This window comes from Hemiscyllium ocellatum, chromosome 39 (genome assembly GCF_020745735.1).
Source record: "Hemiscyllium ocellatum isolate sHemOce1 chromosome 39, sHemOce1.pat.X.cur, whole genome shotgun sequence".
NCBI lineage: Eukaryota > Metazoa > Chordata > Chondrichthyes > Orectolobiformes > Hemiscylliidae > Hemiscyllium > Hemiscyllium ocellatum.
Genome location: NC_083439.1, coordinates 4,254,076 through 4,267,927, shown reverse-complemented (window position 1 = coordinate 4,267,927; position 13,852 = coordinate 4,254,076). Strand labels below are relative to the sequence as shown.

At 38.3% G+C, this 13,852-nt stretch overlaps 1 protein-coding gene across 1 annotated transcript in view; it reads left to right on the top strand.

Moving 5' to 3' along the window:
* Positions 1-13,852, top strand: part of spg11 (SPG11 vesicle trafficking associated, spatacsin) — a 133,080-nt gene that overhangs the window by 2,471 nt on the left and 116,757 nt on the right. Inside the window, exons 2-7 of the mRNA XM_060853205.1 lie at positions 1,642-1,826; positions 3,718-3,945; positions 5,962-6,160; positions 6,960-7,100; positions 8,948-9,390; positions 12,841-12,986. Coding sequence (XP_060709188.1) covers positions 1,642-1,826; positions 3,718-3,945; positions 5,962-6,160; positions 6,960-7,100; positions 8,948-9,390; positions 12,841-12,986 — 1,342 coding nt within the window. The remainder of the gene's footprint in view (positions 1-1,641; positions 1,827-3,717; positions 3,946-5,961; positions 6,161-6,959; positions 7,101-8,947; positions 9,391-12,840; positions 12,987-13,852) is intronic.

The window sequence follows — 13,852 nt, the reverse complement described above, 5'->3', positions numbered from 1 at the left end:
GTTTTTGCTGCTACCTATTATTTACTATCTGTGCGACTTAACTCTGCAAGACAAAGCTGTTCACTGTGCCTCAGTACACGTGACAATAAATTCCTTGCAATTTTTTAAAGGTATCTGGATGGGTACGTGATTAGGGAGGGTTTATAGGGATGTGGGCCAAGAGCTGATGCATGGGACTAGATTAGGAGAGCTGGTTGACATGGATGAGTTGGATTGAAGGGTCTGTTTCTATGCTGTACATTTCTATAACTCTATGACTGATCTGATAACCATTAATTTTCCTGAATTTTTCCCATGATCCTCGACTCCTTTACAGTTAAAATTTATCTCACCCTCAATCGTATTGAATGACCCAGGCTCTGTGGTAAAAAAAATTCCACGCATTTGCCACTCTGAGACAATGCTGCCTCATTTCAGTCTTGAGTGGTGGCCCCTTACTGCGGTTGTGCTCTCTGCTCCTAACACAAGGGGAAGCCACCTCTCAACAGCCATCCTGCCAAGCACCCTAAGAATTTTCTATATTTCAATAAGGTCGCCTCTCTCTCTTCTAAACTTTAAATGAGTACAGACCCAACCTACTCAGCCTCATATCATATGACAATTCCTGCATATCTGAAACCAAAAAAACCCCAGAAATTGCTGGAGAAATTCAGCAGGTCTCGCACAGCTGAGGAGAGAAAGCAGAGTTAATATTTCGGGTTCAGTGACCCATCTTCAGAAGTGTTTTGGATTTCCAGCATCTGCAGTTCTTTTGTTTTCATTGTTTCAGAGTTTAATTCAATGCAGCATCTGTTCCAGGAATACCCACCTTGAGGTTTTGCTTCTCACCAGCTGGGTTTCCATTCTAATCATTTTATTTTGGTCTGGTTCACCATCATTGTCACAACTGGAGTTTGACAAAGTATTTGAAACTTGCTTCCACTGCCACGTCACATTCCCAAGTGACTGCTGCTGGCTCAGATTCACCCCATGTGAATTCAAACTGAAATTTCGTCTTTTGTGTTTTGAGTCCAGGGTCATAAGTATCTCTGTGATGTGTAATACTCCTCAGACAACTGTCCTTGCTGATTTCTGAGATCCACACTCTGTTCATTCTAATTATGAATGTGTCTCATTCTTGAAGGTCTGGTTGTCTTGAGCACCAAATGAGATGTGACCAAAACCAAGATTTGTAAAGCCAAATCATGCAAAAATTTAAATATCCATCTTTTCATTTTTTGTGCTGTCCATGCAATCCTTCACAATGCAGTGTTGAAAGAAGATGATTGTGTTTGTCTGTAATTGAGTGAAACACATGTTTTTGTCAAGGTAAACACTTGCAAAGGAAAAGCAAGTGACTGATTGATTGATTGAATGGCCAAGATTATCTTATACTAATTAGTATGGTGAAAGCAAAGCCTTCATCATTGAAATCTATACAAACTGTCAATGTCTCAGTATAGAATGTAGCACAAAAACTGGCTACTGGCCACCTGCTCTCAGCTGGTGTTTGAACTCCACTTGACTGTTCTCCCAACCTACTTCATCTCACCCTAGCCCATTTCTTGCTACAGCAGTTGGCTGCGGTAACCACAGCCAGTGTATACATTATTGATATGTTTCTTTTACCTCTCACTGTATTTTCTGGGTTTTTTTGGGCAGGTTTATTTGGGAAACAACTGAGACTTTACAGGCGTCACCTGTTAAGGAGCGGCTTCTTGCTCTCAATAGTCACAATGATTTGGGGATCTATGAACTGTGTGTCCAGGATGGCATCTGTGACGTCACCAATACCCACAGCTGTAGTGAGGAAGCACTGAAGAAGCTGGTTGAAAGCAAGAACTTGAGTAAGTGTTGACACTGTATTAAATAAAGAAATCGGTGCTCATCTAAGTGGTGAAAATGGGCGTCTTCAGGGATTGTAGGCCAGACCAGTTTCTTTCCCTAAATAACCTCAGTTAACTAGATGGCTTTTTCCAATAATTAACAATGGTTTCATGATCATCCATTAGACTCCTAACACCAGATACTTTATTGAATTCTTGGCGGGATATAAACCCAGAACATTAGATATTGGCATCACTGGCTGGGCCACCATTTTATTGCTCATCCCCAGTTGCCCTGATGAAGGTGCTGTGAGCTGTCGTCTTAAACTATTGCAATGTTTAGAGTGTATGTTTACTCACAGTACATTTAAATCCTTCTAAAATATTCTGAGAGTTGCTGCTTCTGTCTCTGTTAAAGGCAGTGAGTTAATTCTGTGGTTCTGGTTTGCTCCTATAATGTTGATTCTCCTGCTTCTCGGATGCTGCCTGACATGCTGTGCTTTTCCAGTGCCCCACTTTTCTACTCCAATAATTGCTACTTGCCTGTTAGGAAGGGAGCTCCAAGATCCCAGTGATGTTGAGGGGCGATCGATTATACTTCCAAACTGTAGACTAGCAATGGTCTAGTGGTATTATCGTTAGAACATTAATCCAGAAACCCAGCTAAAGTTCTGGGAATCTGGGTTCATATCCCACTATAAATTCAGTGAAATAGCTGGAGTTAGGCATCTAATGATGATCATGAAACAATTGTCAATTGTCAGAAAAACCCATCTGGTTAACTAATGTTCTTTTGGGAAGGAAACTGTCATCCTTTTCTAGTCTGTTACTCCAGACTCACGGCAATATGGTTGACTCTTAACTGCCCTCTAGGCAACTGGGGATGGGTAATAAATGATGGCTCAGTCAGTGACATCCACATCCCTTGAGTGAATTAGAAAAAGAAAATCAGGAAGGTGTGTAGCTGGGAGAGGCAGGTGCTGATGTTCTGCTGCATCATAATTGGTTGAGGTTGCAGGCTTGGAAGGTGCTGTTGAAGGACCTGCATGATAAGTTCAGGGGAAGTAAAAGACAAAACATCAGGAACAGCAGTTTTAGGCAGCAAGTATTGTGATCTGGCGTACAGTAGTTGATTGCATTGTGATGTTCAAAAGGGAATTGGATAAATACTTGGAAATAAAATTTTGCAAAGTTTTTGGGAAAGCGGAGGGCAGTGGGACTAATGGAGTAGTTATTTCAAAGAGCTGGAATGGGCATGATGGATCAGTTAGCCTCCTCCTGTATGGTGTCATAAAGTCTTAGCGGTTCACAGCAAATGAAAAGGCCCATTGAGTCCCGCCAGTTCAAAAGCAACCACCTAAACATCTATTCCCATTTTTTAATCTTGTCTGCCTTGACTTTGCAAGTGTACATCTAAATCCTTCTGAAATATTGAGTTGCTGCCTCCAGTGCGTTCATTCTGTGTTTCTGTTTTGCCTGGGCTACTTGTCTCGTTACAATATACAGAATACAGTGTTGAAAGCGTTTTAAATCTTATTTAACAGGACCACATTATCATTGAAGGAAATAGAAAAGGGATTCGTGCATTAAGATTTGAATCTTGTTTTTTTTTAAATCAGTTACTAACATAATTGACTGTTCCTGTATGGAAAACAAAAGTCATGGAATTCATTTCTTCTCTTGCATAGCAGTTCCTAGAGATTTATAAATCTGGCTGACTAGCAAATGGACTATTTTTAAAAAGTTATTCCTGGATGGTGGCTTAATAGTCCATCTATATAAACTTAAAATTGTTTTAATTATTTTAAGTCAAAATGACCATGCCACATACAAATTTCACTTAAATCTATATGGTTTTTTTTTCATTCTTCTGCATTTAGCTGGTTCAAAACAAATTGTTTTTGTTTTTCAGGTCTGCCTTCATCTTTTACTGTGAAGATTCTGTCATTTAAAAACAGTAAATCCTGCATGTTGCTCAATAATTGCACACTGCTCCATCTGACCTGGATGGAGAGCACCTCGGAAGCAGATGTGTTGGGCTGCTTTAAACTGCATCTGCCCGGTGGTGCTGCAGAAAGAATAACAGATAGTCCGATTTGTCAAGAAATGCTTTTCTTATTGGACAGTGCAGGCTGGATATGTATCCTTTGCTTTCTTAAAAAGACTTGTTTCGTTGAACAACGTAATATAAACAACTGCACAAATAATTACCATTGAGATATCAAACTTTAACTTTAGTCTGCAATGTATGAGCTGTAAGTACTTATTCACTGTGGAAAACTAACAATCTTGTAGCATTTAACCTTGGCCAGGGGACTTATTGGCTATAATGCTGAATGCTGTAATGCACTGTTATAGCTCTTTTGACTAAGGTATGCAAATTTAGGTGATCTTTATCAAAATATAATAGGGGAAGCTTCAAACAAAGAAATATAATTAACAGCCATTTTTAATTCCCTTTGTAACATTTTAAATTTATCATTTGCACTTATTGAAGAAACTTATATCGATTATCTTACTGATCCATGACCCGAGTTAGGAACCTGAATTAACCATGCTTGCAGCTAAAATATGATGGATGAACAGTCCAGTTTTTATAGGTTCCTTTCATGGTGAGTCTCTGCAATTCTGTTTTCCCCCTCAGGAGTGAATATGTTTTCAAAAAAATCTATATTTTAAAATTAAAATTATACTAGGTTTTACTGAAGGGTCTGGATGGTGAACGATAATTGCATGTTATCTGACAATAGTTTCCCCCATCACACAATGTCTGTAATGCTTTGTTTATTTTTACGCAGACTAATTTTCAAAGACGTGCCTTAATTGCTTATGAAAATCAATAATTATTCTTCAAAGTTAATTTCTCATTTAATTTTATTTTCCTTTACTGCTGTAGTGCAACACTAGAATGTAGTTTTGACATTAGTGTTTATCTTTGTCCAGCCAAACTTCGCTTCACCTTCCTGCCCCTTCATTCCAGTACAGCAAAGTATTCTACATACCGAAACATTTATTTAAAATTGGTTAATTGGAGCCAGTAGACCTGAAGAAGACATTTTAAAATGCACCTATTATGGTTGTCTTAGAGTCTGATAACTTGAAAAGATATTTGAATTTCCAGTGACTGCACAAGCCTTCCGTTCAATGTGATTTAAATTTTAATGTATCAAACAAACTAAAAGCGACACTGTCCAGTAGGTAACTTCATTTAAGATATGGAAATTAATCTCTCATAATTTTAAAATAACTAAAATTTCTCTGCCACGTTATACTTTATCTCCTCAGTAGGCACTTCACATTCTCCTGGAATCTGTCCAAAGTTACCCTTTCCTCCCAATGCCTGTTTCACTTTCCTCTTTCCATCTGGATATCTTCTAATCCTGACCTGACCTCCTTGATGAGAATTACCCCCCTGTGTATCTTCCAGGATTGTCATGAGAATTTAAAACTCGGCCTCGTGATCTGATAGCGAACTCCAAACTGCACTCAATGGTCAGGAGCAGAACTGACTACCCATATGGTTCTTTAACTTATTGTTCAAAGCCTACTTGTAAGAATAAAAATAAATATTACAAAATAGTCTGCGATTATATGAAGCCCATGATGTTGGTAATGCAGTAAAGTCGGTGTTTTTCATTTGTTTTGTGGATGTAAGTCACACTGGCAAACATCGGTTTTATTGTTCTGACAAATAAGTAGCCTGCTAGGTCAACCTCGTAAATGTAAAGTCCAATTGCATTATGTACGAGTGGAGCCACATGTCAGCCAGACTATACCAGGGTAGCAAATTCTCTTGGGAAACAGTGACTTCCATAGTAAATTTTCTGGTGCTAGCCCTCAAACAAATTGAGCAATTGCTTTTTACTTCACAACTTGCTATGGTTGGATTTGAATTCACGATTCCATTGGCCATAACAATAACTCTACCTCTGTGACCTATTTGTTGCACTGCATGATCTCCCAAAGATTGCTATATGTTGCTGCTTTTATGCATGTCTTAAAAGACCACAGCTTTTGCATGGCTACTAGTTCCCTGTGCAGCACGTTTACAGTTACTTCATGATTGTACAGCCTGGAGGGAATGTTGATCACGTAACCCTTAGATCTCGTGTTGACAAATTTTTGTAGTACCATTCCTTAAGTAATTATTTTTAAGATATCTATGATACTGTTGATGGTAAACAGCGTGGCAGTGTTAATCTTGCTCTGTGCCAGGCTGGAGAAACTGAAGAGGCAAATGATGTCTGTGATCTGTCATGCTTGGACAGACTCTGGTTATCCCATGATTTGCACATTGCTGTGGCTGTGAACTCTGTTAATAGCGCTGTTTGTGTTAACTTGAATAATTTTTTCAGGTAAATCTCTTTTTTAATTTCTGACTTTTTCTGTAAAGATATTAATGTTGAGGTTGAATGTGTTGCTTAAAGTGTAGGAAATGTGGGAAATTCACATAAGAAGGCATACTGCAAAACCTCAACCCTTCCCCAGAAAGGATCTGGACCAGACAGCATGAATGCAAGTTTTCTTTGACTTTCTGTAACAGTATCCTGTAGCAAACACTATCTGCTGCATGCTTCCTCTCTTAGAACAATATTTTTGAAATATTAACTGTTGGCTTTGGTGGAGTTCTTCAGATTATATCTTGGATAGTTGCAATAGATTTGGAATGAAATGGTGGCTTACCTTGATATTTTGACTTTTAAAATCTACATTGTATTCATGAAACTATTTATGTTCCATGTTCAAAATTTTCAACATTATAGTGAGGTAAGAAATGTCCTGCCCATATGTTTTATTGTATATGCTAACTCTGTATGCAGAGTGTTAGAGTCATTCATTGGGGCTATTCTTGAGGTGAGGCACATAGCAGTGGGTAATCTCAAATAGTTGATTTCATGTCTTTGCTGGAGGAGCATGGAATCTACTTCGAATCTTTCACCCAACCTGTTTTAAGATCCAAAGTGAGATACCTGCACAATAGTGGACTAATTCATGATAATTGTAAAACTAGATGCCAAATAACTTGTGTGCAACATCAAGGGGGATCTCTTAGTGCTGTTTTCAAAGGATAGCTTTGACACTTGTTTTATGAACTTTCAATGGAATTAGAATTGATTAGGTACCATGAAATTCAGATTCTTGTTGCTCTTGCAGAAAACACCCTGAGAACTTGGAGCATACAAGAAAAGCTTCCGCTGATGCACCTTTGAAGGCACCTGTTGGTGTTGATGAAGATGACCTTGCCAGTTCAGTATATAGCAGTAAACAGCTCAACCTATCATTTCAGATGGATAGGTAAGTGTAGTTTAAAAAAAATGAGATTTAAACCCATTTGCTTTTAATTTCTATGAATGATGTATTGCATTTTTATGAATGCTTTTATTAAGATTTACAAAATGAGAGAATTTGATTTATGTAGCGTTTTACATGGTGGAATATTTTTGTTAAAATGGTGACAATAGATGCAGTACTAGCTATCAAAAGAGAATTGGATAAATGCTTCAATAGGAGAAATTTAGAATTATGTGGAAGAGCTTGAAAGTGTGACTGATTTGGTGGCTTTTTTTTAATGAAGTTAAAAATCACACAACACCAGGTTACAGTCCAACAGGTTTAATTGAAAGCACTAGCTTTGGGAGTGCTGCTCCTTCATCAGGACAGCCACCTGATGAAGGAACAGCACTCCAAAAGCTAGTGTTTCCAAATAACCTGTTGGACTATAGCCTAGTGTTGTGATTTTTACACCCCAGTCTAACACCAGCATCTCCAAATCATGATTTTTTAATGAAAACATGGTGAGCTTAGTAACCTCTTTGTTTACTTAGTTCTATGTTACATAATTGCTAATAGCCTAAACGTTTATTATTTTTTGTTTAATGATCCTTGAGCTAGACTATACAAAACATGTTTTCTATTCTGAATACAAAATATGCATTTTTGGCACCCATATGTACACTGTATGTTTTGTACTGTTGCTCCATTTGGTGTAGTATTGACAAGAAGTAAAGCTCCCTCTGTCTCAACAGTTTCTGAAATGTATCCTAATCAACACCACTGTGATCTTTCAGTTCCCCATATTTGTCTGGCATGTGGGAGATTGCTAAAAATTGGCAGTATTGTGAGGACAGGAATGCACGTGACTGGAAGTTTTGATTGAAATTGGGTTTTAGCTGGCTTTTCTTTTGGCTCAGGAACCTAATGGAGGAAGCAGGAAAACTGAAACTCTTACATTGACTAGAGTCCTGTTCCACAGGCTAGCATGTGACACACATGGCATATTTATATACTTTGATAAAGCCGTAAAACAAACTCACTGCTCTCCAAAAAGCTGCTTGCATCTATATTTCTATCATAATGTTAAGTGATTCTGACTCAGTAAAGAATTTGCTTGAAATCTTAATCCAAAGTACATAGTACAGAATGTTCTGCAATATTTGCTTATGGATTTTGGCAGTTTCTAACCAGTTTGAAGATTCAGTGGCAGATAGCAGCGTGGCTCCAGTTGGAGGGAATAAAAAAACAGGTGCTACCTGAAAGGGATCTCTAATTTGTATCCTGATAAATTGACACAGTATTACTAATCGGCTAATAACATTGGATGCCAAGGTCATGAGTACAGAAATACTTATCACATCAAGATCTGAAGGAATATTATACTCTCCTCCCAGTTTTCTTTAATTCAAATTCCCTTTCTCTTAAAATTGCTTTTCTGGGTCTTCCTGATTTGGGAAGATGAAAAGTGGAGATATCAAATAAACATTCAAGGGATTGAATTGATTAGAGACAAGAGTACATAGACGTTCTTTAAAGGGAAAAGTTTGCCTTTAATGCAATGACCTGCATTTGCACAGCTCCTGTATAGAAGGTGATGTCTTCAGTTGCTTCAATGATACAAGAAAGTGTAGATGTTGAGTCAAAAGACAAATTAGTGAAGTGATCAAAGCATCTTCAAGCAAGTGTCTTGATGGAAAAATAATTTGGTCTACAGGGAGAAAAATTTTGATATTGTGCCTTTTCAGACAAGTGTGAGGCCATGCTATTTTTCTAATTCAAAGAGGCTAGTTATAGTAATTATTATCTAAGAGTGTGTATTTACAGTTATTCTATTAAATAACATAAATGGTTTCATATGCATGTTAAAGGTCCTGGAAAGCCCGCTTGGGAACTTTCTACAGTGAAACTAAAGTATCATCGGCAGAAAGATTCCTGCAGTGGTCTCCCTGGTATCACCACCTGTCCAGCCAAAATTCTCATGATGCAACCTGCAATGTCAATTCCTATAAATCCTCTCTAGTGCCTTGCGATGATGTTGCCAAAAGCTTTGCTCATGAAGAGGACGTGAACAACAAAGCCAATAAGTTGAGATGGATGGTGCAGCTTCAGGGGCTGGAGGAATCCATGCGTATTCAGACAGTATCTCTTTCTGAATTCAGTGTTTTATTCACACTTGTTGCACCTGACTCAGGAGCTGTGACTGTTGCCTTCTGGGACTTGGAAACACAACAGGTGGATTATCATCATATTAAAGGTCAATCCTTACCAGTGGAAGGAGATGGGAACGATGAATTATCCCTGTTTCTCACAGGTACACTATAAAAATTACTTGTGCAGTATCTTTAGACATCTGTCAGAAACTCAATCAAGTTGCCGGGAACAGAGTGTTTGAGATATAAAAAATAGACTGGAAAGACTGGGGCTCTTTTCACTGGAGGATAGGAAGCTGAGGGGTGACCTTAGAGAAGTTTATAAAATCATGAGGGGCATAGATAAGGTGAATAGCCAAGTGTCTTTTCCCTAGGGTGGGGAAGTTCAAAGCTAGGGGGCATATTAAGGTGAGAAGAGAAAAATTTAAAAAGGATATGAGGAGCAACATTTTTACACACAGGATGGTTTGTGTGTGGAATGAACTTCCAGAGGAAATGGTGGATGCAAGTACAGTTACAATGTTTAAAAGACATTTGGATAAGTTTATGAATAGGAAAAGTTTGGAGGGATGTGGGCCAAGCACAAGCAGGTGGAACTAGTTTAGTTTTGGAACATGGTCAGTGTGGACTGATTGGACCAAAGAGTCTATTTCCATGCTGTATGACTCCAATTACTTTGACAAACCATACTGATGCCAGCAATTGTGGCACGATGGCTCAATGGTCAGCACTGCTGCTTCACAATGCCAGGGACCTGGTTTGATTCCAGCCTCGGTTGACTGTATGGAGTTTGCACGTTCTTCCAGTGTCTGCGTGTGTTTTCTCTGGGTGCTCCGGTTTCCTTCCACAGTCCAAAGATGTGCAGGTTCGGTGAATTGGCCATGCTAAATTGCTCAGTGTTCAGAGATGTGTAAGTTGTGTGCATTAGGTGGGGGAATGGGTCTGGGTGGGTTGCTGTCCAGAGAGTCGGTGTGTCCTATTTCCACATTGTAGGGATTCTAATATCCTGTTGGAAATTGCAATGTATAAGATCTAGGCATTTTGGTTTTGGTCTGAAAGGATGGGGTGGAGGAGTAGGGACTGTGGGAATATTGCTTAAAATGCCAAGATACTTCTCTGCTGTGAACAGCTTTAATGATCTGCGATTTCCATTTAGCATGTTAATTGAAGGACACTTTAATGTAACCCCTTCATTGCCAGAAGCCGCTGTGTAAAAGATCATTGAATTCTGAAATTGAATAATTGGCATTTGAAATTCCCTGTTATCCCAGTATTTGTGTGCTTATACAAAGTTAAGAATAGCTCATAAGAGCAGGTTTATTCGTATATTTTGTAAAAGGTTTATAATGTATATTGTCACTTCGGAATTCAAGTTTGAGTCATAGAGATGTACAGCACAGAAACAGACCCTTCGGTCCAACTTATCCATGCCGACCAGATATCCAAAATTTAAGCTAGTTCTTTTTTTTTGAATTCTGTGAAAGTGCCCTTTTTTTTAAGAATTCAGAGGTCGTTTGGAACTATGGGCTCAAGACTTCAATGATAAAGTATCTAATTTAAGTTGATTGCCTTGATTATTTATTTAGGATTTAATTTCTGAATGTTTGAATGGCCAGAGGCTAGGATTGGGTTTCAGTTGAGATGAACCGTTTCATGTCAGCAAAAGAGTAGCTTAGTACAAATCTCCAGACTCAGGGCTTTATTCAATAGAAATCTTCAAATTTTGAGAAATGTTTTGAAGTTTCAAGGTTGTGAGTATTGAAAAGAATTCTAGGTTCAAGGTTTGTGCGAAGATTTGTAGCTCGGGTGCTCGTTGTTGTGGTTCTGTTCGCCGAGCTGGAAATTTTTGTTGCAAACGTTTCATCCCCTGGCTAGGCGACATCATCAGTGCTTTGGAGCCTCCTGTGAGGCCAGGGGACGAAACGTTTGCAACAAAAACTTCCAGCTCGGCGAACAGAACCACAACAGAATTCTAGGTTGTCAGGACTGAAAACAGGCTCTAAGCCTCAGAACTGGAAAGAGATCTCTTGGTGTCTGAGCTAGAAAACTTAAGGTAGAAACTTTTAATTTGGTGGAATTGAGTCTGTAAAGGATATTGGGAAATAGGTTACATCATTGTTTTTGCTGTTTATGCTAACATCTTTCTAAATAGCATATAATTTTTAAAAAATGAACTGTTCTTATATTGGAGCAATGTTGGCAGTTTCAAGTGCATTTGTCGGTGTTTTCCTTTTGGGGGTTTGGTTGGGGGGGGAGCAGAGACAAAGGAAAAAGGAAATCTTTACATCTTGGTGAATGAAGTCAGTTGCATTTTGCATTTAAGTTCTCCGTTTGTTCTTTCAAGCCTCTGGCGCGAACCTATAAAATTCTGATGAGTGCTGCTAGTTTTTCACTTGTACCAGGAATCATTTGGAAACAGAAGGATTTGTTTTCTCCATGTGTTTAGCAGCGACAATATCCTTTCCTTATCGTAAAACATTTCGAGTTTTTTTAATAAGCGTAAAATGTTGTTGCTACTGTTCTTCATGATGCTGTCATTGACATGCTGACATTTTCCCAAGAGACCAATGTCAATTTGTGTTTTTATCTTCTGTAATGGCAGGCGGTTCAACCACAAAAAATAGATTAAGATGTGAATCTTTAACAATGTACTTTTATTCTTAAAGTGAATATCATTTTCTTTCCTTATGTGGGCAAAGATCACATCATGAAATAAGGAGACACCACCATTTGTTGCCCGTAATTGATGCCTTGAACTGAAATGGCTTCCTTGGCCATTTCAGAGAGTAGTTAGCAGTAAACCACATGCAATGCTGCATAACTCTGACTGTGCCTATGACATCACTGTGAATCTGGAGTCACTTGAGAATCAGACCTGGTAGAGATGGCAGACTTCCTTCTGTAAGTGAGGACCAGATGGATTTTACTGTCACATTAGAATGTGTTTTAATTCCAGATTTTATCCCACTGAAATGGGATTTGAACCATGTACCAAGACGTTAGCCTGACAGTGTGATTTACAGGTCCGCGATGTTACCACTGTGCTGCCACCTCCCTGTTGTTGAAACTCAAATCTTTGTAATATGGTGTAGGTTAATTAAAATAAATGATTGAGTGAGTAAAGGTGAGTCATTTATTACTAACTTGCCCTTTAAGCATAGAGCCCAGACTGTCTGTTTAGAAGATTAATGTGATGGCTAAATAATCCTTTAAAATGAGCAGCATTCTGGACTAGTAATGTATATCTTTTCAACTGTAAATAAATCCTTTTTATTTAATGACTTCATATAAAGTATACTTTTCTGTAAAACTTGTGTGTGGGACTATGATGCAGTGTTTTATTCGAGTAGACCGATACAAATCCCACTCCAACAAGGAAAGAAGTAGAAACAGAACTGTGGGTGCTGTGAATCGGAAACAAAATCAGAAGTTGCTGGAAAAGCTCAGCAGGTCTGGCAGCATCTGTGAACAGAAATCAAAGTTAACATTCATAAATTTTCTATTTGACTGATCAATTTTAAGAATCAGTACAAATGGCTTAAAATTAAAAACTTGCATTTTTAACTTGTGATGTAACGCTTGCTTACCTGTTTCTAATTTACATTGTTCAGATACTGGCCTTTCCATGGTGGTGTTTGCTTTCTCACAAGAAGATCTATTGAATCGTTTAATGATTTATGGGAAGGCAGGCATTGTCGACTCATTGTGCCATCTCAATCACTGGAATCGATGTTCAATTCCCATCCATGCATTAGAGGTAAGAGACTGGACATGAACAACTTTAGAAGTTTAATTTTTAATTTTGTTTGCTAAATTTCACTATAATGTTTTAAATATTGTTTGGAGTATTGTTCCAACAAAATCATGCATTAATGCATGATAAAACGTGAAACATCACGAGGCACTTCACGGGAGTGTAATCAACCAAAACTTAACACTGACTCATAAGGAGCTGTTAGGGCAAGAGCATCTTAAATTAGTAGCTTGGAGGGATTAGTGAAGAGGTAGGTAACAGAAAGCACAGCTGTCCATGTGGAGTAAAGAAAATTGAAGGTGTGCGGGCAAGTAGGTATCTTGGATGGTTGTAGAGATTGAGGGCTACGGTGACAGGAAAGTGCAATGACAAAGAGAAAATTGAAAACCAGAATGAGAATTATAAAATCAAAGCATTGCCAAGCTGGATGCTGATGTGGGAATTGGTGTGCACAGCATTGATGTGTGGAGAGAGGTTGGTGCAAATTAGTATGCTCACAGCAAAATTTTGAATGTGGTCAGATTTACAAAAGGTTCTTTGTTTGAGATCTTCCTTGAAGAAAACATTATATTTCTGCCTGCCAAAAAGCTCTTAACAGAATTCTTTACTTTGAAAAGCCTTCCTGATTATCGTTGGTCTCTTGTGAGTAAATGAATGCAGAAACAGCCTAACACCCTGACTGTAAGGTGAGAGAGAGTTACCAATAACGAGAGGAAGATTTTCTCTGGCTGTCATTTACAACATAATCATAATTTTTCTTTTAGACAGCTTTTATGATGCTGCATAGAGAAATCTCTCCCTTGATGTTGCTTGAAGTTTCTCCTCTTGAAAGGATTTATCAAATTCCTACTAGCTTATGAAAGAGAATT